Genomic DNA, 27963 nt, shown 5'->3' with positions numbered 1-27963 from the left:
CCAAGGTGTGGCATTGGTATCCCCCTTAGGCCCAGAGCAGCTGACATACTGCAGCGTGTGGGGTACAGGAGCCCCCCCTCCCCCACTCCATATGGGCATTCCAGGGCTGACCTGGGCAGGGTAGCTTAGTAGGCAGGGGGGTGGAGGGGGGAAAAGGGAATGCCACCTGTAAATCATAGCCTCACGTCTACCCCTGTCCTCACCCCCCCCCAGCCACCACCCCAACACACACAACATTGGTGTGGAGTATTCGTGTCAGGGTGTGAGGTCTGTTGGAGACAGTTATTATGACTCTAACCTCGATGATGTCATTTGGTAATACATCAAGCCCTGCATCTCCTGTAGCTGCGGTGGTTGCCTCGACGATCTGTCACACGTGGTCCAGTCCGCTTCCCTGTCCAGTCCCTAGACGCTTCACTCTGAGCTCCCTCCTCCTCGGCCGTCTTCCTGTCATGTCTCCTCCCCGGTCTCTTCCCCTGGTCTCTCCTCCCCGGTCTCTTCCCCTGATCTCTCCTCCTGACGTCTCATCTTCTGTGTTTGTGTTCCGCCTGAGTACATGATTGGATCAGACTAACACAGTTTCTCTAATCATACGAGAGCTCTGACTCCTCTGACCCTCCTTTCCTGTAGCCCAAGAGATCTGGCCTGTGTGTGTGTGTGTGTGTGTGTTGCTCTCTCTACTCTCAGAGTCCAGTATTGTTTCAGCTGTTAGGAATTAAACTAGCATGTCAGGACAGGCCTCTCTCTGTGTGTCACACTCTTTCTCTCTCTCATCATCACATACCTCTGTTTTCAGACCAACCCAAATAAATACTCCCCTTTCACATCAGCAGCGCCGCCAGCATAATGGTTCAGATAACGACGTATATAAATAACCATGCAGAGGTGCAGTGGTGTTTCCTGAGGGACGAGGCTGGGAGATGGCCATGACACAAGGGGCTAACTCTCTGTGCTGTTGGGGGGAAGGGGGGAGGGAGGGTGTAGGGGGGGTGGGGGGGGGTTAGTGCACCGTAAGGTCATAGGCTGACACTGTCACTCCTCAGGAGGATATCAGACTGATGCAGGTGCTGGCCAGGCTACGAGGAAGCATGTGTGTTTGTGTGGCCACCTGTGGTTGTGTTTTGAAGCCCCCAAACAAATATCTAGGTAATAAATAGGAAATGTACACTCTAGCATGATAGCACATCTATCATGCAGGAAAAAGCCACTCTGGAGTTTAGATTTGATTGACCGGCAGGATGACCAATGTTATTAGAGAATTGTTTGATTGGCAGATAGTGTCTCCAGTCAGACGGCAGTATTGAGGCAGCACAGTGGCTGTTCCTGGTATGGTTCCATGCTGCTTTGTGTCGCGGGGGGGCTGGGGGGGGGGGCGGCTAAGAGAACAGTGGAGGCATTGAGCTTCTCAGGTGAAGCATGCTGGTTAATCATCTCTACGGCTGAGACTGGAAAAAGAGAGGGGGAGGTAGGGAAAGCAAGGTTGAGAGAGGTGAAGAGAGAGTGAGAGAAGGGAAGGATGTACTGCCTGGACATAGAGGAGAGGAAGGGGGATGGAGGGAGAGAGCGTTGGCATTATAGGATGGATGTTGGGAAAGACGGAGTATGCGTACGCTCTAGCCCAGAGAAAGGGAGGGAGGGAAGGGTGGATAAGAGAACACTTTCATTTCAACAGGTGTTCTCTCATGAGCAAACAAGCGACCCAGCAAAGTCAATAAAGAGTGCCCTCCACCTGTGTGTGTGTGTTGTGTGTGAAGCCAACCACACAGCCACTTAACCACCCTTTATTTTGACTTTCCCTGCGGTTCCAGTCTGACATTTTCCCTCAGAGAGCATGACCTCTTAGCTGAGGCTGAAACCTAATAAAGGATGACATACCTGGGAGGGAGGGAGGGAGGGAGGGAGGCAGTGACTCTGTAAGCAGCCATGACAACCAGCTAAAAGGACGAATGAATGAAAATTGGAGTGGGGGGGGGGGGGGGGCAGACAGACTGCAGGAGACCAGGGACAGGACAGAACCAGAGGGAAGGGGGGTTGGTGATTGGTATGTTACATAGACATGCTCGTTTTATCCGTCCCATGAGCTCCCTCCCTCCCCCTCTCCTCTCCTCTCCTTATCCTTTTATTCTTTCCATCTCTCCTGGTGGCTGGCCCACATGTGAGCATTTGGTGTGGTGTGTGTGTGTGTACGTATGACTGTGTATATGTGTGTGAATTGGCGGTTAGATGTGGGTCATGGAGCGTTAGTGACTGTGTGTGTGTGTGTGTGTGTGTGTGTAGGGGTGGGGGGGTTTGTCGGGGGTTTGGTTAACTGACAAACCCCTTTTGTCTCCATAAAGACGTTTGCCTTGGACGCCGCACTGACAGCTGCAGCGCAACTGACAGAGAGAGAGAGGGAGCGGGGGGGAGAGAGGGAGGTAGAGAGGGGAGGGAGAGAGGGGAGGGGGTGGGGCTGAGGGAGGGGCAGTTAAAAAGAAAGAGTAGAGTATTTAGCATGTTTGACATGCAGGGCACGGGCGCCCCACAGCAACAGTTAGAGGAGGGGAAAAGACAGAGAGAAGGGGAAGGAGGGAGGGAGGGAGAGAGAGAGAATATGTGTGTGTGTGTCTGGGCTAAAGAGCAGCAGAGTGTTTTGGAGTGAGTGTGAGAGAGAAGTCAAATGAGACAGAGAGCGCAGGCATGTGTTCCTCTGCCAGAGGTCTTCAAACAAACATCAGAGCAGCTGAGAAATGGAACAAAGAAGAAGAGGCGAGCTGCACGTGGTGGAGGTGAAGAAGTGAGAGAACCAGAAGACAGACGGATGCACAGCCACAGTAGCACTGAGGGTTTCTTACACTTCTTGAGGGAGTGTAAGAAAGAAGGGGGATGAACTAGCTAGTGAGCTGGTGTCTGCCTTAACTGTCTGTGAGCCAGGGTGTCATGCTTGCTGGATTCATCAGGCTGGCTGGCTATTCATTTGTCTGGGAGGCCTCCTTAGGGCCTCTCTGCATAACCAACCCACACACACACATAGTCACCCCCTCTTACACACTCGCAGTCACCCCCTCTTACACACACACACACACACACAGACAAAAACACACACACACAGTTAACCTCTCCTTTATACACACGCACACCACTGAGGCAGCTGTATTGGGTTTCACTGGGGCAGCCGAGGGGAATGCACATGTGAAGCCTGCTGTGAATATCACCCACTTCTTTCTCTCGCGAGCTGTCTTTTGCCGTCGTTCTACACAGGCATCAAACCCCTATCTGCAATACTGCCTGGTAACCTGGGAAGAAAGACATAGATAGAAAGAGGGAAGGATGTACTTGTATGGAGCGGGGGAGAAATATGTGAGAGAGCGAGAAAGAGTGAACAATGTTTGTTTTGGAAAAAGACAAGCCGTTATTGATAAGAGTTTTTTTGTCTTTGCTGGCTAGCTGACTCCCTCAAATCATTCTCCTCCCTCCCTCTCTCCCACCCTCTTTCTTTTCTTTCATTCTTTCTCTTTTTCCGTCTCTCTACTCCTCCTGTATCCTTTGCCTCTCTCTGTGGACAGTGGTTTTTGTGCTGGGAGAGAAAGAAAGAAAGAGGGGGAGAGCGAGCGAGCAAGGGAGGCCTTTAGGAGAGCGAGGGGGTGTTGGATTCTGGTGATTCAAACCTGGATTACAAAGAAGTGATGAATGTTGCAGTCACTCCTCTCTCTCCTTCTCTCTCTCTTTCTCTCTCTCCCTGTCACTCATCAGACAGTGAGAAACTCATAACAGCCCAGTGAAAAACCTCACCTCTCATTTCATGTTTTTTATTCATCCTCGCTCTCCTCTCCTCCAGTCCGCTCTTCTACCAAGCTTGTTGGGTTTCGAGAGGTGATTTGCAGAGTGTGGGATAATCTGCCCTGGTTATCTAGAGCTTTTTTTTGATAACAAGCTAAATCCCCTGTTCCTCCCCTGTCTGCCAGTCTCTTTCTCTGTCCCTGGCTCCACGCCCCCTCCATCCCTCCCTCCCTCCTCCCTATCCCTGCCTCCTATCTCTAGTTCACTCCCCCAACCCCCCTCCCCTTTCTCTCCCTCTCGCTCTCTCGTGTTTTTTTTCATAGAGGAAACCGGCATGATTGGAGCACTTCCTGTGTTCTAGTACCAGAGCAGGAAACAGAACAAACGGAGCAGGATTCAAACAAAAACAGAGAGAGAGAGAGAGAGAGAGAGAGAGAGAGAGAGAGAGAGTAGGAGGAGGAGTGTGTAAAAGATGGTGACTGAGCGAGCGAGCAAGGGAGAGAGAGGAGAAGAGGGGAGATTTTTTTAGCAGCTGCAAACCATTTCAGCTGTGTAGTGGCTTGAGAACTGAAAGACAGAGAGAGAGAGTGAGGGAGAGAGAGAGAGAGACAAGGAGAAAGAACGCGAGGGAGCAGCTCACACGACCGAAAAGGAGAAGAGGAGAAAGAAGAGCTGGGATTGCGTGGCTCTTTGTCGGACTTTCAACAAGGACCCGGGACAGGAATAAAGGAAACGCACTGAAGAGAGAAAGCAAGGAAGGAGTGTGTCCGGGGGTTGTCTGGAAGAGAGAGAAAGAGAGAGCGCCTGCAAGGCAATCCTCTGACTGAGGCTCCGTCTGTGTGTCTGTCTGGGTCTCTGCCCTCTGGACTCACTCCCATGCCTGCTCTGCTCTGCCGTGCCGGACCAATCTCAAGCCCTCTGGCTTTACTCCCTCCCCTGCCTCTCCCTCACCAGGACTCCCCCCCCCTTGCCCTGGAGCTCTCTGGATGAACAGGACGCCGGAGAGAAAGAGAGAAAAATAAAACACTGACTGACTGACTCCCTTACATAGACAGGATCATCTTTCTCTTTGTTCCTTGGGTTTTGGAATCTCACACGGACTGCTGCGGTGAAGGATGGAACACATTCCCTTACACAGAGGATGATGACGCTGTCGACCGGGGAGGTGCAGACGCCCCCCAGGCATGGAGAAGGTACCCTCCCCCCAAGAGACAACAAACATGTCTGCTGATAGAAATGACAGAGAGAGAGAAAGAAAGAAAGAGATGAAAGAGACGCATAGAACCAAACCGGGGAATGAATGAGGGACTGCTCACTTTGTTTGTCACAGATTTCAATTTTTATTGTTTTTCCGTTTTCGAAGGATTACCAAACTTGGATCTGACATTTTCCTTCAATCTTTACTGTAGCAAACTCAAACAAAGACTGTACTAAAGACTCATAGCCCTTGGAAACTGCTATTTTTTTCAACCTTCTCCCCCCACACAAGGTCCATTTTTATATGAGAGAGGGGGTGTGTTGTCCTCCCCTTAAAAGGAGACTTTACACACTTCTCTGGCTACTGTTTGCGTTGCTCAACTCCTCTTTTTTGTCACAGAGCAGAGAGAGGAAGTAGACAAGGGAGAGTGGACTAAGGGAGGGAAAGGCCTTGTGTGTGTATAGTGTGTGTTTGTGTGTGTGTGTGTGTATGTGAAGAGTTAGTCAGTCAGAACAGGGAACAAAGGGATGTTATCTCCACACCAGTCACCTCAGCCTGGACTTTGGACATCTGGGATCTACAGACCCCTACCGTCTCCATCCCTTCATCCCTCCCTCCCTCCCTTCACCTGGATGACGTTTCCAGCAGCGCAGCTCTGCTGATGGCTATGTGTGTGGAGGAGGAGAGAGGTGTCTGTGTGCAGGACAGTCTGTCAGGCAGCCCTGGGAGCCACTGCAGTCCCGTGGAGGTGACATAGCGCAACGCGTGCACACCTGCACAACTTGGAATGATCCAGACTCTGCACCCGTTTGAATGTAGAAACTTTTCCGAATGGAGATTTGAATGTAAGAGGATTACTACTTGTGAATGCTGTTGAGTAACCAAACTCGGACGTATTCCACCCTGAACAGTGACCCTTTACCCCATTGTTAGTTGTGACCTTATTTAAGTGCCCCAAGGGGCCTTCTTGCCCCTGTGATTGACCCCTTCAGGGGGTGTAAAGCTCAGCACCGCCAGCCAGACTATCAGGGGTACCCCCCCGGCCCCTTAACCCTCCCCGCCCCCCTCCCCCCCAAGGAAGGAGAACCAGGGGGATGGGGAAGCCCCTCAGCCGGCCGGACTGCCTGCGGCAGAACCCCCGCTGCCTGGGGAAAGGCGACGAGGACGAGGCCTACATCGAGGACTGCTACGTGCCCCAGCGCTCCATCTACGACACCATGCGCATCAACGAGCAGATCGACCAGGGCTCGGCCAAGCTCAGCCAGCCCTCACGCAGCACCCTGGGGTCTGGGGGAGGAGGAGGGGGGGGCGGGGGAGGGGAGCACACTGTCCAGCAACGGCACCATCGGGGCCGAGCTGGGCGCCGTGTTTGTGTCCCGCCACGCCAACGACCCCGGGCTGAAGAGGCTGGACGAGAGGGTGATCTTCGATGCCCTGAAGCTCACCGGCGACCCCCAGAGCATGTCCCCGCCCGTGGGAGGGCTGGGTTTGGGTTTGGCCGCCGTGACGTCGTCGTCTGGGTCCGGCTCAGTGGCCGCAGTGACTAAAAGGCGCCACCAGGGCGGCGATAAGAAGGACAACCCCAACCGTCGCTCCTGGAAGGCTTTCATGCCCCCCAGCTACCCCGAGTTTGCTGAGAGGTTGGAGCTTGCGCCGGCGGACGGGTCTGGGGCGGATAAGCGTCTGTCTGGTGCTGGGATCCCCGTGTCCTCCCTCCAGCCTCTGCCATCTCTGCTACCTCCAAGCACGCCCACCTCCACAACCCCCCTACCCCCTTACTCCTCATCTCCCATCTCCTCCACAGGGGGGCCCCACACGCCTCCCTACTCCTCCTCCCCTTCTCTCACCCCCTCCGTCAGCCCTCTGCCACCCCTCCAGCAGCTCTCTCTGACCCAACAGAAACAGCTTCACCCCCTCTTGCAGAAGCACAAACAACAGCAACACAAGCTTAAAGAACCACCCCCTGCTCAACACGCACCCACCCCCGCTGCGTCCCCTGGCCCTGGTCAGGCTCCTGGCCCCCAGCCACTGTCTGACCCGGCCAGGACCCCCAAGCAGAGCCCCAGCGCCGGCCGCCAGGCAGACAGGAGGCGGGAGGACCCCCACAGACGGACAGGGGCGTCTCCCAGACCGGGCTTCAGCCAGATCCTGGAGGAACCAGCAGAGTCAGCCAAGGCCTCCGACTCTGAGAGAGACTCGCCCCTCCTGGACCAGGACAACGCGCCCCTCCTTCCACACCCCGCCCCCCCAAAGCCGGTCTTCTGCCCCCCAACCAAGGCTCGCACCTGGCCCCGCAGCATGAGGGGGGGGAAAAAGGGCCTGAGGCACAACTTTCCCCTCCTTCCCCCTCTGCCTCCCCTGATGGGGGAAGAGAGCGATCCGGATGAGGAGTCTCTCTACCTCCTGGACCCCCCCTCGCCGTTCCTCCAGGAGGACGAGTTGGGACTTCTCTACGGGGGGCTGCCCCTCTCCCCCTGCCTCAGCCAGGAGGGGGGCGAGGAGGGGCTCCTGGGTTGGGCCCTCAGCGGCGAGCTCCGCCAACGCACCGCCTCCGAGCTGAAGTTTGAAGAGGACGAGATAAGGATCTTGAGAGAGCTGGAGGAGGAAGAACCGGAACAGGAGGGGTTGAAGGAGGAAGAGGAAGGCTTGGGGGAGGAAGCGGAGAGGGTGGAGGAGGAGAGGGTGGAGGAGGAGGTGAATGAGGAGGTGGTGGTGGTGGAGGAGGAGGAGGCAGCGGAGGAGGTAGAGGAAGAGGAGGTGGAGAGGATAATGGAGGAAGAAGGGACAAGACCGGGGGGTGAACTCCAGGAGGAGGACAGAGCTCAGAGGGAGGAGAGAGAGTGGGAGGCGGTGCTTAAGATGGAGAACAGGGAAATGGTGGACCAATCATGGGAGAGGGAAGCGGAGGCAGAGGGCTGGGAGATCCAGCAGACTGTCTCCTCTGAACATTGGCCCCTTCTTACCCCCCCTGTTGGGTTTGGCGGGCCCAGGGCCCCCAGCGCTTCACCCTGCCCCAGCTCAGGAGCAGGCTCTGATGACCTCTTCCTGGAGCTGGAAAGGCAGTGTCTGGAGGAGGAGGTGAAAGATGATGAAGATGACCCATACTTACTAGCTAGTGTGGAGGAAGAGGAGGAGGGAGCCGTAGGGGCATCTGTGGACTTTGAGGAGCCGCTGCTTGTGGACAGGACCTACAGCACAGAGATGGGTGGCACTGAGGCCTGTGTGGACCTCTCCAACACAGATCCTCATGGTCCAGATTACCAACACACAGGCACATCAGCACCAGACTGTGAACGGGAGCCGCTCGACTGTGAACGTGACCAGCGACTCGCTGAAGGAGAGGATCCAGGTGATATGGATGCAGGGGATGAGGAGCAAAAAGAGGAACATCCCAGCTCCAGTTTGGAACCTCCCTGGTCAGACCCTAGCGGAGTCCACATGTCCCAACCGGACAGAACCGCCCTGTCTGACTCCAGTCACCCAGAGTGTGACTGGTACCAGCACCGGCCCTCTGAGCCCGAGATGGACCTGGACAGCGGTGCCTCGTCCGAGAGAGATGGGGAGGAGGGGAGTGAGGGGGCTGGGCCGTGTTCTGAGGGCACCTCGCCCCCTCCTCCCACCCGGAGCCCTGAGAACCCCTACGCTGAGGAGGGGGTGGAGGGGGAGGAAGGGGAAGAGGAGGCGCTGGAGCAGAATATTGAGGAGGGAGAAGCAGACTGGAGTGTGTGTGTGAAGCCGCAGTGTCGTTGGCGGAACGAGGGCCGGAGCCAATCCCCCGAGTCCACACATCCAGACGGAGGAGCTGGGAAAAGCCAACAGGATGTTGACGCTCAGACTTCCTGTACGGAGGAGCAGGTCTCTTCCGAGATCGGCAGCGTTGCCATGAAGATGACCCCTGACCCCGGGCGGATGTTGCTGGTGTCGGTGACTCAGGAGGACGAGGGGGGCTCTGGTCTGGACATGTCTGGAGATGACACAGGGCTCCAGGCCACCAGCACCCCCAAGACAAACCCTCCCATCTCCCTCATCCAGGCCCCCGACACGGCCTCGCCCCCCCCGTCCTCTTCTCCTCCCTCCCCATCCAAACCAGGTGCCAGAGGGGCGGGCCTGGAGAGCAAAGACTCCGACTCCGCCTTCGTAACCACGGATAGCTTTGTCTACCTGGCCGTGTCTGTGCCCCCTCCGTTCCCCCTCGACTGCCCCTCCTCCCCCCACGACGGCTCCTCCGCTCCCCCCAGCCCCGTCTCCAAACCCCAGGACCAGGACGAGGGGGCTTTCCTCTCCTCCGACAGCTTCGTCTACCTGGCCGCCCCCGAGCGCCTCTCCCTCCCCCTGGTCCCTCAGGGATGTGACGGGGGGTCAGCCTGCGAGGAGCCCCCCCAGTACCGGGACATGGACTCCTGCTCGGAGGACACCCACTCTGGGGTGGACTTCACCCTGGGCTCCATGACCGGGGACAGTGACTGGGAGTCGGACGGCTCGGCTCTGGATCCCCCGATTGGAACCAGAGACCCCGACTCCGACCCCCTCCCAGGGGGTTGGGACTGGTGGGGGGACAGGCTGGAGCTGGAGCCTGGGCTGCTACCACGGCTTTTTAGGGAAGAGGATCCCCATTGGCCCCCAGGGGCCACAGGTGGGGAGGATGGGTGGGAGGAGGAATCGCTCTCAGAGCTGGAGACGGTACCCTCACCCTCGCCCCATGGCTCACCCTCGCCCCATCCCTCGCCCCATCCCTCGCCCTGCTCAGACACAGACAATTACATCCTGGATGAGGTAGATATGATATCATGTGTCTGTGATAAGCTCTGATAACATGACCAGGTGCAGTCAGGCGTTGGGTTGGGCGTATGTTAGCAGGAGATGCTCCATTTATCTCTAGCGTCACTTGTGTGTTCTAAACTCTCAGAAAGGTCTGTCTCTGTTTGCGTGTTCTGATGGGTAGCAGCATATCCTAGGACTAGGTTACCCATCCCAGCCTCTCCTCATGTCAGTCTTTCTCCCCCACTGAGTACCCAAGCCGTGTCTCTCTGGGTCACGGCAGATCGTGGCTGATGGTCTTATAGACTTGGCTGAGATAAAAAGCCTGTTGTGTTACAGTTGTCAGACTTGAAATGGATACAATAGGACGCTCGAGGGGGTCCTTGCTCCGCGTTCTGTAGGAAACTACCGTCTGGCTTATGTGCTTGTGAGTGTGAGAACCGTCTTCTCTGGATATGTATGTTGATCTTCATGACCGTTTTGGCCCTGTTTCATCCCAGTGAAACAGCTATTTAGTTGTTTACCTTGACTCCCCATCTGAACCATTTGTATGTTCAGTGTTTACATTCCTCCTCTGTTTGTGTGGTGGGCCAACATCAAAAGCCTCGCTGCGAGCACTTTCATGTGCTCTGACCCAGCTAGTATACACAGCCAACATCTCAAAAGCTTGTGTTTGTGTGTATGCAGCAAGGCATATGGGAGTATTGGTGCCTTTGAAACATTGTGTTGGTTTCGATTACAATTGAAGATGTTGTAATCAAAAAAGTGAGGTGCTATTGTTTGTTATTTTTCGAGAGCAGGGAGATCTAGAGAGATGAGGGTTTCAGAGGTTTAGCTGACACATGGAGTTTCTTCCTCTGGTTGGCCAGTGACTTGCATTCATCTTTGTTTGCCTGTCAGCTGCATTTCGTCCATTAGGTACCTCCTTGTGTTTGTGTGTGTGTGTGTGTGTCCATTTGTATACTGTATGTGTGTATGAGTGTTTATGTATGCGTGTGTGTATGTCTTCCCGGCCTTGTTTCTTTGACAGGCTGCCGTTCCTCCTCGGGGGTCTGCGTTGACTCAGTGTCTGGGATGGGTGGCTGTGGCCGTGTCTGATGGGTTTTGAGAGGACCTCTGGCTCCTACTATTACATTACCGTCCCCATCAGGAGTCTGTCTCGGGCGGGTCATACACAAATCATTTGCTCACTGTGTGTGTGGGGGGGGGTTTGCGTGTGTTCATTTAAGCTAGTTTGTGCTTGTGCGTGTGTTCCACTGCAGTCAGGCCCCTTAAGTAAATGCAATCAGGCTGTGTGGTGTGTCAGTCGTGAACATGGTGGAGCAGAGGGAACGCTGCTACTGTAGCTCTGACATCAAACGCCGTCGCCACGGCTACAGCAGATGGGAGGGAGGTGAGGAAGGGAGAGAGCGTTATGTGGGGAGGTAGCCAATCACCCAAACCTAAACAATCCCCCTCTGTATCCATTTACTCACCCTGTCTCTTTCTTGTAGGCCTTTTTTTTCTCGTCTCGTCTTTCGCTCTCTGCCCCCCCCCCCTCTCCCCCCTCCTCTCCACTCAAATGGCACTGATACAGAGATAAGGAGGTGAGAAGTAAACAGTAAGCCAGTCTCACAAACACACACACACACACACTTTGGAATTGTTGGGCAACATAAATAGAAGATAAGGCTCAGCCAGAGACGGATGATCTGTTCTCCCTCCCTGCCTCCCTCCATCTCTGTTTCTGTTTGAAATATCTCAGGCGGCCATCATTGTTTTAGTTAATGATTGTAATACTGGTCATTACTGGTTAATAATGCGCTTTTACAACAAAGTGCCAGCAATTCTCTTTCTACCGTGTGTGGTAGCTGTAAGAGAGGAAGGGATGGGGAGAAAAATGGAGTGAGACATGTGGGAAACAAAGGACTATATGAGGAGCACCTGGTAGTTCTCCTGACAAGACCTTGCTAGGATGATAAGGGAGGATATCTTGGCAGGAAGAGATAAGCAGAGGGTCGCTGGATTACTGGGAAGCTTGTATACAGCCAGAACTGCACGTGTGTGTGTGGTGCACACTGAGGCACAGACAGACAGATGGGCAAGCTTAGAATGTGGAGATCCAGACATATGGACAGACAGACAGACAGGCAGGCAGATAGGTACGCAAACCACACACACAAACAGACAGGCAGACAGACAGACAGGCAGACAGACAGGCAGACACAGATAGACAGGCAGGCAGGCAGACAGACACACAGACAGAGACAGAGACAGGGCAGGGTGCAGGTGAGCAGAGAGGATTGATTGAAGTGATAATATCATGGAAAGACTGCAGGAAAGAGAAAAACAAAGGGATGGAAATGGAGGAGAGAAGAGAGAAGCCGATGGCAGACAGAGAAAGAGGGAGAGAGAGAAACAAATGAAAGAGGCCAAATGAAAGAGGCTGGAAGACCCACCGTGCCCTGAATACAAACATTTGCATGATATTTGTTTTTGTCTTGTTGGTTTTCAAACACAATCCCTGGACATGAATATCTATTAACCCGCCATGGCTGATACAGGCATGTTCAGTCAAAGGCTAACCCTTGCAAAACAACCCAATGCTGTAGCATCCAGGTCAGGACTGAAATAAACTCTCCCTCCCTCCTCGTCCCCCTCCTTCCAAGTATCATTAAAAAGGGAAACTAGGGGGAGGCGGACAGGAAGGAGGGGAGTGGGAGAGGAAGAGATGGAGGGACGAGGGCGCAGGCAGGAAGAGAGGGAGCCGAGAGAGGTTGAGGCAGCGAGGTGGTTGAGGCAGCGAGGTGGCTGAGGCAGCGAGGTGGCTGAGGCAGCGAGGTGGGTTAGGATTAGAAGTTGCACAAGAGTGGACCCAGCTGTGTGATCGTCCTGAGCGTTGGGAGAGGCATGTCACAGAGATTGGATGGAGATTTGAGCTGTGTTCTGTTCCCCTCGGGACAGCAGGACATGTCATGGGGTGTAGCTTTCTCTTTCTTTCTTTCTCTCTCTCTCTTTTTGTCCTCTACACTGGAGATAATGCCAAAAGGCCAGGGTTGGTTTGTTGCTGGGCCCCAGACAACAGAGCAATGAAGGAAGAGAGCCGGAGGAGGGGGAGAGGTTCAGTGTGGAGGGGGGGGGGGGGGGAGCTTATGGGGCGTAGGGGGGAGCGAGGAAAAGGTGGGAGAAAGGGGGAAGGGAGGGAGGGAGTTGTGCAGATGAGTGCGGTGGAGATAGGAAGGATGGTGTTGGCTGTATGGTGAGGAGAGAAAGGGAAAGAGAGAGAGTTTGAGAGAGAGAGAGAGAGAGAGAGTTTGAGAGAGAGAGAGAGAGAGAGAGGTGGAAAGGAATGAGAAACATCCCAGTTATTTTCCAGAGCTCTGGTTTAGTAGAGTCAAGCGCCCTGAGCTGGCCAGGAAGAGGGAGGAGGGAGAAGGGAGGGAGGGGGGGGAGGGAGGGAGGGAGGGAGGGAGGGAGGGGGGGAGGGAGGGAGGGAAGGGGAAGAGAGAGATGGAGAGAAAAAGGAGTAATGTGTGTTATTTTGGCATCATCACACATATTGAATGTATGCTTCTAAGCACACACTTAGCTCATTCCCAGACTCCACACACACACACATACACACACACCCACACACACACAAGCGCGCACACACACACATACTTAGACTCCAGGATAGGAATAGGGTGGAGCAGGTACCGGCTGCAGCTCATTGTTATTGAGGCCACAGACTTCCTGTTAGAAGCAGAAATGACGCCCAGTGCTTCAACACAGCTGTGACTAAACTGATCACACGCACAGACACACACACACACACACGCTTTCTTTTCCATTCATTCATACCTGAACAACCACAATTTCACCCCTAATTTAATTTAGATGAACTAAATCCAATAAACACTTCATAGGTGAAATCTGAATCTTTCTCTAATTGATCAGTTTCTTCTATTTTACGACACAAACAAGTGATTGCGTTCTGGTGTGTTTTTCTGGCCATGGCTGGGTTTAAATATGTGTGTGTGTTCAAATGTTTGTGTGTGTGTGTGTGTGTGTGCGTGGGCCCAAGCAGAGGCTGTGTGTGGTCACAGAGTGGTTTGGCTGCAGCACCACTGTGAACCACTATGGCTAATTCCACCCTTCTCTCGTCTCTATGGAGAATGGAGACATTCCAGCGTTACAGTGCGCTTTAGAAAAGACTACTGTATTGTAGTCGTCAATGGGAGAGAGACTACTATTGTAGGTTTCTATAGAAGTGTGTTGTGTTCCTGTGTTTTATGGGGGAGCAGTCATGTTGGGTTTGGTTCCAGTCTCTCATCCAGCCAAGCTACGAGCCTGTTTTCTTTATTGTCGATCTATTGTGATCATACGATGCCTCTAGGCTTTGATTGTGGAGTGTGTGTGTGTAGTGTGTGTGTGGTGTGGGTATGTGTTAGAGAAAGAGACAGAGTGAGAAAGATGTGGCCAGACAGGCGAGGGGTGTGTATACTGTATGTGTGTTTGTGTGTACGTGTAGGTGTGTATGTGTGTGTCTGTCGACTCAGCCTTTTTCAGCCAGCCCCTTACTCTCTTTTGGCTCGCTAATCCTCCTAATCCTCTCTCCCCCTCCGCCTTTTTTTATACTCCCTCCTCTCTTCCACTCTCCCCCATCCCTCCCTCCCTCCCTCCCTCCCTGCTCCCCCTCCCCCTCCTCCTCCCTCCCCAGGCGGTGGAGAGGGAGCAGGTGGAGTGCATCCAGCCCCGCCTGCAGCACGTCAACGCCGTGGGTCAGGGTCTCATCCAGTCTGCGGCCAAACACACGGACACACAGGCCCTGGAGCACGACCTGGACGCCACCAACCTGCACTGGAACTCTCTCAACAAGAGGGTGAGACGGAGAGAGCCTGTGTGTGTGTGTGTGTGTGTGTGTGTGTGTGTGTGTGTGTGTGTGTGTGTGTGTGTGTGTGTGTGTGTGTGTGTGTGTGTGAATGACTAGATGTGTGTATGCATGCATGTGTGCCCCTCTTGTTGACATTTCTTTTTTTTCTCACCTCAGGTGGCGGAGAGGATCGCCCAGCTGCAGGAGGCCCTGTTGCATTGTGGGAAGTTCCAGGACGCTCTGGAGCCTTTGCTGAGCTGGCTCAGTGACACGGAGGAGCTGGTGGCCAATCAGAAGCCCCCGTCCGCAGAGTACCGCGTGGTCAAGGCCCAGATCCAGGAACAGAAGGTAGGAGAACGAGGGAGGAAGACGTGAGAAATGAGGCATGGAGACAGGACAGATGAATAAAAAAGTGGATTGAGAATGAATAATTTAATTGCCCAAACAGTTGGCACACAATGCTCAACACACACACACACAATTAAAGGCCTCGACTGTCTGTCTGTCCGTTTGTTTGGAGGGCACACTTGTTCACACCAATGATAGATTGCGGTAATTTCAAAGAAACACACAATAACCAGCTCCGACTGTTTATACAACACACTTCCTGTGTTTGTGAGCCTGTGAGGCCGACATGTTTACATCCTGGGGTGAGAGGAAGGGACAGGGTCAGAGCGGAGAGGAAACCACTGATAGGTGGGGATTCTGGGGGTGCGTTCCACATCTCTGAACAGTTCTGAGTTGTTGGATTGGCGAGGAAACAATGTGATACGAAGAGATTAAACACCTCCAGTATGACATAAAAGTTGTACAAAACAACAGTATTAGTAGTTTTGAACTGTATTAGATAACTTTTTTGGAATGTATTGCGGGTGTTGTTGAATATGTAATCGATGGAGTTATTGAACGTGTCTCTTCTGTGTTGCTGCAGCTGCTCCAGAGGCTGCTGGATGATCGTCGTGGCACCGTGGAGATGATCCAGGCAGAAGGCGAGCGCATCGCCGCCACGGCCGACACCTCGGACCAGGACAAGATCCAGAACCACCTTCACAGCCTCAGGGAGAGATGGGGGATGCTGCTGGAAAAGGCCAGCGGCAGGTAACACTCTCACACACACACACACACACGCACACACACACATCAACACACTTATACTGTACATACACAGAGAAGCACCCCTACACACTTGAAACATATGCACACAAACACACATCTGCACTCTAAAATACACATCCACACGTACATATAAACACGCATATACACAGACACTTGATACATCCACGCTGCACACCTCCCCACTTTAACTCGGGTCACGTCTGCATAAGCAACCACACAACAGGAGATGGATCTCATAACAATACTTGATCAGTTTATATCAAACAAATCAGTTTACATCTTATAAACTGATTTAAACCCACACTCCCAGTCAGATACATAAATAGGGACATACTGTTCACATACCAACCAAACACACGCACATACTTGTCATGCATGCAATATATCTTTTGTGTCCCCCCCCTCCCTCCCCCCCTCCCTCTCTCCCCCCCTCCCTCCCCCCCCCCGCAGGCAGCGTCAGCTGGAGGAGCTGCAGGTCCTGGCCCTCCAGTTCCACGAGGCTCTGGAGCCCCTGGGGGAGTGGCTGAGCGCCACAGAGAGACGTCTGAGCAGTGCTGAGCCTATGGGCACCCAGACCTCCAAGATCACCCAGCAGATCGCCCGTCACAAGGTACACCCCCCCCCCTCCACCTCCGGCAGCAACATTCTCTCTCTAAAGAGGGGTTTTCCTTATCGAATCTTATTGGTAAGCAAAGGTGACGATCCGTACCCTCAAACTCCCCCCTACACCCCCCCGGCCCCAGCACCAACCCTCTTATTTCATCTCGTGCCGTCATGGTATGATTTTCGTCACGTCATGATTTTCGAGTTGAAGCCTTGGTTTCTCTTGATTTTGTCGACGTTCTGTCATGTTTTGCATTCACGAGGATTTATGATTTCTGCATGCTCACGTCATCACCTTCTCATTTCCGTTTGTATCCTTCCATGTATTCTACCCATCCCACCTTTTTTTATAAATTGTCATTGTCATTGTCTCATTCTGTTTTCCCCCTCCCTCCCTCCCTCCCTCCCTCTCTCCCTCCTCCTTCCTTCCTTCCCTCCCTCCCTCCCTCCCTCCCTCCCTCCCTCCCTCCCTCCCTCCCTCCCTCCCTCCTCCTTCCCTCCCTCCCTCCCTCCCTCCCTCCCTCTCTCCCTCCTCCTTCCTTCCCTTCCTCCCTCCCTCCTCCCTCCCTCCCTCCCTCCCTCCCTCTCTCCCTCCTCCTTCCTTCCCTCCCTCCCTCCAGTCTCTGAATGAGGAGATCGTAAGCAGGAAGAAGACGGTGGACCAGGCCATCAAGAACGGACAGGCCCTCCTCAAGCAGACCACAGGTGACCTTTGACCCTCTCACTTATACTACTGGAATGTCGTAGTATCAGTAATACCAATAAGAATGAAATAATCAATCAGTACGAAAGCATGATTCAAGTCCGTCGTGTGTGTGTGTGTGTGTGTTCAGGCGAGGAGGTGCTGCTGATTCAGGAGAAGCTGGACGGCATCAAGTCTCGCTACGCTGAGATGACAGCGGGCAGCAGCAAGGCGCTCCGCACTCTGGAACAAGCCCTGCAGCTCGCCACGCGCTTCGCCGCCGCCCACGAGGACATCAGCCAATGGCTGGACTCCGTGGAGACGGAGCTCAATGACATGGAGCCCGACGCCGCACCAGCCTATCAGGACAGGCAGAAGGTGGGGCAGTGGGCGGGGCTTCAGATTCAGATCACATTCCTTGTGAGGCACAGTACTCAGCTCTAATGTATGTGGAGATAACAGCAGCCATGTCTGTCTGTCTTTTGCCAGGAGCTGAAGAACGTGTCGGCGGAGAAGCGCTTGGTGCTGGACACGGTGAACGAGATGGGCAGTGCCCTGCTGGACCTGGTGCCCTGGCGCGCCCGCGAGGGCTTGGACAAGCTGGTGGCCGACGCTAACCAGCGCTACCGCCAGGCGGACGAGACCATCACCCAGAGGGTGCAGCTGGTGCAGGCTGCCATCCAGAGGTCGCAGCAGGTACTCCAGTCTTCCACAAGGCCCTTATTCAAACACAGTTCTCACTCACTGTTTTTTTCCCTAAAGGAGAACAGTCCAACGATTATAAAATGATGAATGATATGAGTATTATATAAGATAATATAAGTCATGATATCAACCTTGCTAATGCTATTTCACTCCCTCGGACTCCTTCCCCTCTCTCGCTCCCGGTGTCTCTCCCAGTACGAAGAGGGTGTGGACGCGGAGCTGGCCTGGGTGGGAGAGACGGAGCGTAAGCTGGCCTCCCTGGGGCCCCTGAGCCTGGAGCCCGACGTGACCGTGGCCCAGCTCCAGGTCCAGAGGGCCTTCAACATCGACATCATCCGACACAAGGACACGGTGGACCAGCTCCTCAACACCAGAGAGGACATCCTGGACACCTGCAGCGACGCACAGAGAGACGCCCTCAAGGTGAGGGAGGGAGGGAGGGAAAACAGCTAGTGATGGAAAGGATTGAACAAGGCTTTGATATCAAACTGAAAGAGATGGAGACTTTTGAGGAGGAGAGATGGAAACGTCTCTGACGATGCCTTGCCTCCCTCATCCCCCAGGTGAAGACGGACTCCCTGAGCTCTCGCTACGAGGCAGTGAGCCAGAACCACAGCGAGCGCTTCTCCGCCCTGGAGCAGGCCCAGGTCCTGGTGGCCCGCTTCTGGGAGACCCAGGAGGAGCTGGAGCCCTGGCTGGGGGAGACGGAGAGCCTCATCTCCCAGCTGCCCCCGCCCGCCATCGACACGGACGCCCTCCGCCTCCAGCAGGAACAGATGAGGGTGAGGGGAAGGAGGATGGGTGGAGAGAGAGGGAAGGAGGGAGGACCGGAAGGAGGACCCCGGAGATAGATAGAAATGCATGTGACACAGACAAGACCGAGTACATAAGAAGATTGGTAGCTTATTCAAACATGAATGCTGCTGTGTTATATCTGTGGCCTCAAATCTTAAACGGGGTCCTAGAAAGTATTCTCTTTTCTCCTTTTCCCCCCCTCCTCTGCCCTTCACTCCTTTTCTCCCCCTCCTCCCCCCTCCCTCCCCAGCTCCTGAGAGAGTCCATAGCGGAGCACAAGCCCCACATAGACAAGCTGCTGAAGATCGGCCCCCAGCTGGCTGAGCTGAGCGCCCAGGAGGGGGCCACGGTGAGGCAGCGCTACTCTCAGGCTGAGAAACGCTACCTCGCCATCAAGGAGGAGGTCAAGGGTCGCGCCACCTCCCTGGACGAGGCCGTCTCCCAGTCTGCACAGGTAGGACTCGGCCTCTGGACTCCTGCTAGTGTGTGTGGGCTTGTGTCTGCTGACTGCTGCCTCCTGAACACACACACACACGCTGAGATGTGAGGTCACTAACGTCTAACCAAGCACCAACCGATTGAATATAACTATATATTTTTATTTTGATGTTATTTATTGATATTCCATATGAAATGTATACAGTGATAATCATAGGGTATGACCATTGTAATTCGACTGCGAAAGTCTTTCTATCATCATATCTCTCTTTCATGACGTCCACGCTTTTAGACACATCCATAGCTTCTAGCTTGATGCTCATCATTTCATGAACACCGTCACAGTATCACTGGTTGCTTTTGTATTGTAAGCTGAGAGTGTTTCTGCCTGCCAGCTTGTATGCATGTCAGTGATCTAACACATTTTGTTGTTTCTCCACCATCCCCCCATCCCTAACTGGTCACCTATTGTACTCTTCCATCTGCATCCCACACTCTCTACCTCCACCCCTCCATCCTAAACCACCCCATCTCCACCCCCCCTCTTTCTCCATCCTCATGATGCCTTACATCCCTTTTCCCCCCCACCATTCCTACCCTCGTTTCCGCCCCTCCTTCCATCCTTCCCTCCATCCCGTCATCCCTCCCTGGTTTGCTCCATCCCTCCATCCCTTCCCTCATTGTGGATGTGCTGTGTGTGTTGACCCTCCATTCACTCCATCGCCATCGCACACTGCAATCACCCAGCTGGTAGAGGTAAGACCACTTACTGACCACAACTTGACCACAAACTCTAACTAACACCAACCTGACTACAACCTGACCACAAGCCGTCAGAAACCTTCTTTCAACCCTACTTGACCCCAACCTGTCAGTCAAAGCTTGCAGTAGAGCCTCTTCCTATTGTACCTTCCCTTGAACTATGTTTCTAGACTCAAACAGCCCCAAAATAGACCCCAAGTGCCTGTCAAAGTATTGTATTGTTCCCCTAGCACTCTGCCTATTTAGAGTGTCCTGATAGGTGTTCCTTCTCTCCATCCATGTTCTACCTATGTTCTAAATCTAGCCTGTTGCTCCCTGTGTCCCAAAACCCTGGATAACAATGTGAGAGTTCTTGAATGCAGAGAGGTCACAGAAAGGTCTAAACATTGAAGGTCTTCAGGTTCACTGATCTTTTCCAAAACTCTCCCAGACCTCTCCCGGATCTCTGCATTAACGCCCTCTCACAGTGTCAACCCCTCCCTCTGTGCTATGAACCCCGTCATGCTCCTCTCTCTAACTCCCCCCCCCCCTCTCCTCCCCCCAGTTCCACGACAAGATGGACCCCCTGCTGGAGACCCTGGAGGGGGCGGTGCAGCGTCTGCGGCAGCCCCCGCCGGTGGCAGCCGAGGTGGACAAGATCCGGGAGCAGCTGGCGGAGCACCGTGCGTCAGGGCTGGAGCTGGACAAGCTGCTGCCCTCCTTCTCTGCCCTGTGTGCCCGCGGCGAGGAGCTCATCAGCAGGGCCGCCCACGACGACCCCGCCGCTCAGGGTACGCACACACACAATCATTCACACACACTCGTTAGCACGTGGTCCTCCTCTTCCACTCACAGAAGTATTTTTTTCGAGGTGATCAAAAAAATAACAAAGATTTGGATTCAGCAAAATGTATCAGGATCCTGCCACATGGCAAAAAAGACACACACACTATTGTCTGTTTTTTAGGGCTCTTGGAGTGGCCCCCCTCCTCCTAGGGCTCCACTTAACATCTCTGAAAGGCTGCTGTGTGCTGGCTTAGTGGGTGGGGTCTGGTGGGCAGGATAAAGACCCTCCCTGTTCCTTCTGCAGGGGGCTGGGCTTTAGATTGACTCCTCTGAGAGGGATGGGACCACGAACATGGACTGTTTGTCCTGAGTCTGAACAGTCACCCCCTGCACTGGTAACCCCCCTCCTCGTTCCCTCCCCCGCCCCCCCCCCCCCCCCCCCCCCCCACAGCCGTGCGGTCCCGCCTCCTGCGCCTGCGGTCGCTGTGGGACGAGATTCGCCAGCGTGCTGAGGAACGCGAGGGCAAGCTGACGGACGTGCTAGACCTGTCCGGGAAGTTCTGGGCCGACATGGCGGCGCTGCTGAGCACGCTGCGTGACTCCCAGGACATCGTGAAGGAGCTGGAGGACCCTGGTGTGGACCCCTCGCTCATCAAACAACAGATCGAAGCTGCAGAGGTGAGGAGGAGGAGAAACGAGAGAGAGAGGGGGGTGTAACTGAGAAGTGAGAATGGTGCAGTTGTAAATAGTGTTTACGACAAAAGTGTTGATAGTTTTTATCTGTACAGTCGTAGGTGGTTTGGATCCTGGCCTTTGAGAATGTTATTCCTATGCAACTCAGTACTGACGTGTGTGTGTGTCCGTGTCCCCCCAGGCGATCAAGGCGGAGACGGATGGTCTGAGGGAGGAGCTGGAGTTTGTCCGCACCCTGGGGGCCGACCTGATCTTTGCCTGCGGCGAGACGGAGAAACCGGAAGTGAAGAAGACCATAGACGAGGTGAGAACTCACAACGCAGGTTCAAAAATCCAAAGAAAAGCGCTATTTACTGTATACATTTGCTCATTGTTTGAATATTTTCAATCGTATCCTCATCCTTCATTCTCTTCCACCCTTTCCCTCTCTCACCCCCTTCTCCTTACCTCCCCCCCTTGTCCCTCCCTCCCTCAGATGAACGCAGCGTGGGAAGGTCTTGACAGGACGTGGAGGGAGAGGATGGAGAGGCTGGAGGAGGCCATGACGGCCTCGGTGCAGTACCAGGATGCACTGCAGGTCAGCATCCCAGCATGCTTCACTCTCCCAGGGTGTCCCAGAATGATCTATGAGATCTGAAAGGATGCTTAACCAACAGCTTGTGTGGAAACAAGTCTTCACTAACCCCAGTCGATACAAGATAGGAAAGGGCCTTTCGAAAAACGAAAGAAACCAGTACCTCTGTAAGTGAATGGTTGTTGTGTTTTCTGCAGGGCATGTTCGACTACCTCGACAACGCCGTGATCAAGCTGTGTGACATGCCTACTGTGGGCACCGACCTGGGGACCGTCAAACAGCAGATAGAAGAGCTCAAGGTTGGTCCCAGGAGTCCCAGGTTCTCTCCCTAGTCTCCCCGGTAATGCCTATTGCCACCTGACTAACTCCTCTGTCTGCCTGGGTGAGCAGCACTACAAGGTGGAGGTGTACCAGCAGCAGATCGACATGGAGAAGCTGAGCCACCAGGGGGAGCTCCTCCTGAAGAAGGTGTCTGACCAGACGGACCGGGACATGATCCAGGAGCCCCTGACGGAGCTGCGTCACCTCTGGGACAACCTGGGGGACAAGATCACCCAGCGCCAGGTCAGCCTGCCACCCTCAGACACACACACTCACGGTAGCGTTTAGGATGCTAGCAATATTAGCAATGTTTGAGAGGAGTGTTCCTGATGATGTAAGGTGCAGCTGGAATCATATTATTTGAGATAATGGCAAAGCAACTGACCCCCCACCTCTCTCTCCCTCTCCCTCTCCCTCTCTCTCTTTCTCTCTCTCTCTCTTCCCTGCAGCACAAGCTAGAGGGTGCCCTCCTGGCCCTGGGCCAGTTCCAGCACGCCCTCGCAGAGCTGGTGTCCTGGCTAAGCCACACCCACGCCACCCTGGACACCCAGAGGCCCATCAACTCTGACCCCAAGGCCATCGAGATTGAGCTGGCCAAACACCACGTACGATTGGACACCCACCCATCATCCCTCCATCCCTTCTCCCCCTCTCTCACCCCCCCGCGCCCCCCCATCCTCCCCCACCACACTGCTTTCTATCAGCCACCATTAGGTTGCCAGGTTTGCTCACTCTCTCCCGCCTGTTCCTCCCCAGGTGCTGAGGAACGACGTGCTGTCCCACCGCTCCACGGTGGAGACAGTGAACGGCGCCGGCACCGAGCTGCTGGAGTCGAGCCCCGGGGACGAGGCCAGCCACCTGAGGGACCAGCTGGAGGAGCTGAGCCGCAGCTGGGAGGGCCTGCTACTCAAGACCCAGGACCGGCAGAAACTCCTGGAGGCCGCACTGCACCAGGTAGGCGCCCCGGGGATAAACGAGGGAGTGGGGGGGGGGGGGGGGGTGATGGGATGCACATGCGGAGCCATGAAAAGACATGAATGTAGCTCAAACACTTGGATGTTCAAGAGAAAAAAAGACATCCCTCCACACCTTGCACCACTTCCAGGCCGAGGGTTTCCATGGCGAGCTGGAGGACTTCCTGCTGTGGTTGAGGAGGACAGACAGCCAGCTGTCTGCTGCCAAGCCAACGGGGGGCCTCCCAGAGACAGCCCGCGAGCAGCTCCAGCAGCACATGGTAACACACACACGTACTGCTACGCTAGTAAAAATACAGACAAACAAATAGCAAATACAAATAGATGTTGCGTGTCTAACTTGGACCCATGTCCTTCTCCAGGAGGTGCAGTCCCAGCTGAACCAGCGGGGTGAGCAGTACCACCATCTCCTGGACCAGGGAGAGTCCATGCTGCTGGCCCGCGGGGGGGATGAGGCCAACCCCGGCACCTCCCAGACCCAGCAGAACCTGGCCCTGCTTCAGAACAAGTGGGCCAGCCTCAACACCAAGATGGACGACCGCAGGGTAAGAACTCTGGCAACAGCTTACATGAAGGATCATTTATTGATTTATTATTTGCCGTCATTTAAAGCAGATCATTGAGAACACTAGGTGCTGTACTGCCTGTTTGTGGAATGCGGCTTTGTTTTACGGTCCTGGCATCCCTCTGTTTCCAGGCTAAGTTGGATGAGGCGGTATCCTTGGCAACCGGGTTCCAGTCTTCACTGCAGGACACCATCAACTGGCTGACAGGTGCAGAGCAGACCCTCAACATGGCCCAGCCCCCCAGCCTCATCCTGGATACCGTGGTCTTCCAGATAGACGAGCACAAGGTAGTCATGGACAGGCTTCAACATGGGAGCAGTGAGATATCTGAGCCAACCATACACCAAGAAATACCACATTTGAATTCTAGATTGACATGATTTGTGTTCAAACTTAATGGATGATCTCTCTTCTCCCCATGCCCACCTTCCATGCCACACACACTCACAACTCACACACACACACTCACTCACACACACACCCACACACGCACACACACACACAGGTGTTTGTGAACGAAGTGAACACTCACCGAGAGCAGGTGCTGGCCCTGGAGAAGGCCGGCTCTCAGCTCCGCTTCGCCAGCCTCAAGCAGGACGTGGTTCTGATCAAGAACCTGCTGCTGAGCGTGCAGGCCCGCTGGGACAAGCTGGTCCAGCGCTCTCTGGACCGCGGGCGCCACCTGGATGAGGCCCGCAAAAGGGCCAAGCAGGTACGCAAAAGATTGAGATGAAAACATTTGGAGAAATGTTAATGATGGGGGTTTTCATTACTCAACAGATCAATGCATCAGAGAATGCATTCCAGCCATGAACCATCTGTCAAAGTTCTAAACCCATCTTTATCCCCTCTCTCATCTCTCTCTCTCTCCCCTTCCTCTTTCCTCTCTCTAGTTCCACGAGGCGTGGAGGAAGCTGACAGACTGGCTGGAGGAGGCTGAGAGTCGATTGGACTCTGAGCTGGAGATCTCCAACGAACCGGACAAGATCAAAGTACAGCTGGCCAAACACAAGGTAGTGTGTCCATCCTCCTATAGGTCCTTACTGCTGTTATCAACGTGATGTGCTGTGCTGAAGGAGGCCCACGGTGTCTGCATATTGCACATACATATTTAATATAGCACTGTGAGGACTACAGGAGTGTTCTTGATGTCCCTCCTTCCCTCGTTCCTACCCCTGCAGGAGTTCCAGAAGGCGCTGGGTTCGAAGCAGCCCGTGTATGACACCACAGTGCGTTCTGGGAAGGCCATGCGGGACAAGGCCACGCTGCCGGACGACACCCAGAAAATGGACCACCTCCTGGGGGAAGTCCGGGACAAGTGGGACACCGTCTGTGGCAAGAGTGTGGAGAGGTGAGGGGGTGGGATTTGGATAGAGCTTGGAAAGGGATCGTAGATAAGTATTTTCATTCGTCTAGTGTGCTGCTATGCTTTAAATAAAGTTTTTTTTTTTTGTGCTTTTTGTCCTCTACCTCTTTTTGACCTCCACATTACCTTCTCTTCTTCTCTCCAACCCTCCTCCACACTTTCCTCCTCCCTCTCCTCTCTCCCTCTCCTCTCCCCAGACAACACAAACTGGAGGAGGCCCTCCTGTTCTCGGGCCAGTTTGCGGAGGCCCTGCAGGCGCTGGTGGACTGGCTGTACCGAGTGGAGCCCCAGCTCAGTGAGGATCAGCCCGTCCACGGTGACCTGGACCTGGTCTCCAACCTCATGGACTCCCACAAGGTACTGGAGCACGCAGAGAGGGCCCAGGGAACGTCCACACATCAGCTGCTTTAGCACTGTGAAAGCACCTTCAACACCCCCCCTCCTCCGCCCCTCCCCAGGCCTTCCAGAAGGACCTGGGGAAGAGGACCAGCAGCGTTCAGGCTCTGAAACGCTCCGCTAGGGACCTCATGGACACGGGTCGGGATGACACGGCGTGGGTCAAAGTTCAAGTGCAGGAGCTGAGCAATCGCTGGGAGACGGTGTGCGCCCTTTCCGTCACCAAGCAGACACGTCTGGAGCAGGCCCTGAAAAAGGTCAGTCAGGAAGTGTGAAAGAGGAAGTGTGAAAGAGGAAGTGGGAAACAGGAAGTGGGAAACAGGAAGTGGGAAACAGGAAGTGGGGGGGGGGGGAATGCAAAGAGTCCTGTGGAGACCTCGATGAAGGCTAAATGCTTCCCTCCTCCTTCTCCCCCCTCCACATCTCCTCTCCATCAGGCCGAGGATTTCCGTGTGGCGGTGCAGATGCTGCTGGAGTGGCTGTCTGAGGCGGAGCAGACCCTGCGTTTCCGCGGCGTCCTCCCCGAGGAGGCGGAGACCCTGCAGAAGCTGCTCCACACGCACCGGGACTTCATGGCCACGGTGGAGGAGAAGCGGGCGGACGTGAACCGGGCGGCGGGCATGGGCGAGGGCATCCTGACCATGTGCCACCCCGACTGCATCACCACCATCAAACACTGGATCACCATCATCAGGGCCCGCTTCGAGGAGGTGAGGGGGAAAGGGAGGACGGGTGTGGGGGGGGGGGGGGAGAGTGTGTAGAGGGAGGTCAATCCCTAGGCTGTTAGCATAGTGTGTTCTGACTGTGGGTGTTGCCCTCTACAGGTGCTGACATGGGCCAAACAGCACGAGCAGCGCCTGGAGACGGCTCTCACCGAGCTGCTCAACAACGCCACGCTGCTGGAGGAGCTGTTGTCATGGCTACAGTGGGCGGAGACCACCCTGGTCCAGCGAGACACCGAGCCCCTCCCCCAGGACATCACCCAGCTCAAAACTCACATCACCGAACACCAGGTGGGTGGAGGCTCTGGTTCTCTTGACCCTCATTGGATGAGCATCAACGTTTCCTGTTGATGGGTCCCTCTGATTGGCTGTGTGCCCTTCCTGTTCTTTGGTCGTCAGGTGTTTATGGAGGAGATGACCAGGAAGCAGCCGGACGTTGACAAAGTGACCAAGACGTACAAGAGGAAGCCAGCAGAGCCTCCTAGCAGCCTAGCCGAGAGGAGAGGAGCACGTTAGTACACACACACACACACACACACACGATATACTAAAGCCAGTATATAAGGCTAAAATAGATAGAAAACAACATATGATTATACTGTATCGGTCACACTCATATTCACAGGTACTAACAAGATTATTGGCGTTTTTGTTTGCATTTCCTGTATTTGTTTGAACGTTCACGGTTAACCAGAAAGTTGTCTTCTGCCTCAACAGGTAAAAACCAACAACATCAACAGCAACAACAGCAGCAACAGGCAGCAATGCAGGTCGCCGGGGGCAACCCACGCCTCAACCAGCTGTGCTCCAGGTGGCAGCAAGTCTGGCTGCTCGCCCTCGACCGTCAACGCAAGCTCAACGATGCGCTAGATAGGCTGGAGGAGGTAACCAATCACTGTACTCCCATCCCATTTATCACGTGGGTTGTTTCTTTAAAGGTAAAATATGATATGGGACTTCCAGGGAATTTCAAGCTCTCTCTCTCTCCCTCCCTTTCTTTCTCTCTCTCTCTCCCTTTCTCTCTCTCTCTCTCTCCCTTTCTTTCTCTCTCTCTCTCTCCCTTTCTTTCTCTCTCTATCTCCCTTTCTTTCTCTCTCTCTCTCCCTTTCTTTCTCTCTCTCTCTCTCTCTCTCTCTCTCTCTCTCTCTCTCCCTTTCTTTCTCTCTCTCTCTCTCCCTTTCTTTCTCTCTCTCTCTACCTTTCTTTCTCTCTCTCTCTCTCTCTCCCTTTATTTCTCTCTTTCTCTCTCTCTTTCTGCGCCCAGCTGAAGGAGTTTGCCAACTTTGACTTTGACGTGTGGAGGAAGAAGTACATGCGCTGGATGAACCACAAAAAGTCCCGGGTCATGGACTTCTTCAGGCGCATTGACAAGGACCAGGACGGCAAGATCACACGCCAGGAGTTCATAGACGGCATACTGGCCTCTAGTACGTTCCTCTGGCACTGCCAACAAAGACAGAGCTTACATAGAGACACACAAAACATGTCTTCCTTTAGGATGTTCATAGCACTGGTCATTGTTGGTTTTTGTGAGACGCATTTTTGTATTTTACTGCCATGGTTTTTTCATTTCCATGGTTTTATATGGACACGTGTCTAGACTTGTCCTTTTGTTGTGTTGATGTGGTGTTTGTCGTCCTCTCTGTAGAGTTCCCCACCAGTAAGCTGGAGATGATGGCGGTGGCGGACATATTCGACCGGGACGGCGATGGCTACATTGACTACTATGAGTTTGTGGCGGCACTGCATCCTAACAAGGACGCTTACCGGCCAACTACGGACGCCGATAAGATAGAAGACGAGGTGAGGAGCACACACAGATACACACACACACACACACACACATAGATACACACACAGATACACACACTTACTATCTCATACAAATAACAGGCACTGATACAGCTTATTCAGCTACTATGCTTAAAGCCAATCTATG

General features: G+C 54.1%; 1 protein-coding gene across 10 annotated transcripts in view; it reads left to right on the top strand.

The window, feature by feature from the left end:
- The window catches only part of macf1a (microtubule actin crosslinking factor 1a), a 141200-nt gene that overhangs the window by 104172 nt on the left and 9065 nt on the right, over positions 1-27963 (top strand). For 7 of the 10 annotated variants that reach the window (XM_047018609.1, XM_047018611.1, XM_047018612.1 and 4 more), the window contains 33 exons: positions 14394-14555; positions 14724-14894; positions 15478-15644; positions 16113-16272; positions 16886-16970; positions 17099-17325; positions 17437-17643; positions 17848-18075; positions 18216-18434; positions 18698-18901; positions 19633-19641; positions 20192-20417; positions 20864-21090; positions 21287-21409; positions 21581-21682; positions 21877-21978; positions 22070-22243; positions 22450-22605; positions 22757-22954; positions 23106-23234; positions 23337-23519; positions 23672-23827; positions 24046-24252; positions 24434-24553; positions 24722-24891; positions 25104-25263; positions 25365-25559; positions 25740-26012; positions 26127-26315; positions 26424-26535; positions 26742-26908; positions 27289-27451; positions 27673-27827. In XM_047018609.1, the coding sequence (XP_046874565.1) occupies positions 14394-14555; positions 14724-14894; positions 15478-15644; positions 16113-16272; positions 16886-16970; positions 17099-17325; positions 17437-17643; positions 17848-18075; positions 18216-18434; positions 18698-18901; positions 19633-19641; positions 20192-20417; positions 20864-21090; positions 21287-21409; positions 21581-21682; positions 21877-21978; positions 22070-22243; positions 22450-22605; positions 22757-22954; positions 23106-23234; positions 23337-23519; positions 23672-23827; positions 24046-24252; positions 24434-24553; positions 24722-24891; positions 25104-25263; positions 25365-25559; positions 25740-26012; positions 26127-26315; positions 26424-26535; positions 26742-26908; positions 27289-27451; positions 27673-27827 (5526 nt within the window). The remainder of the gene's footprint in view (positions 1-14393; positions 14556-14723; positions 14895-15477; positions 15645-16112; positions 16273-16885; positions 16971-17098; positions 17326-17436; positions 17644-17847; positions 18076-18215; positions 18435-18697; positions 18902-19632; positions 19642-20191; positions 20418-20863; positions 21091-21286; positions 21410-21580; positions 21683-21876; positions 21979-22069; positions 22244-22449; positions 22606-22756; positions 22955-23105; positions 23235-23336; positions 23520-23671; positions 23828-24045; positions 24253-24433; positions 24554-24721; positions 24892-25103; positions 25264-25364; positions 25560-25739; positions 26013-26126; positions 26316-26423; positions 26536-26741; positions 26909-27288; positions 27452-27672; positions 27828-27963) is intronic. The other 3 variants (XM_047018610.1, XM_047018617.1, XM_047018618.1) reach the window with 1 other exon arrangement.

This window comes from Hypomesus transpacificus, chromosome 4, assembly GCF_021917145.1.
Source record: "Hypomesus transpacificus isolate Combined female chromosome 4, fHypTra1, whole genome shotgun sequence".
Classification (NCBI taxonomy): Eukaryota; Metazoa; Chordata; class Actinopteri; order Osmeriformes; family Osmeridae; genus Hypomesus; species Hypomesus transpacificus.
This window is presented reverse-complemented; position numbering and strand designations above follow the sequence as displayed.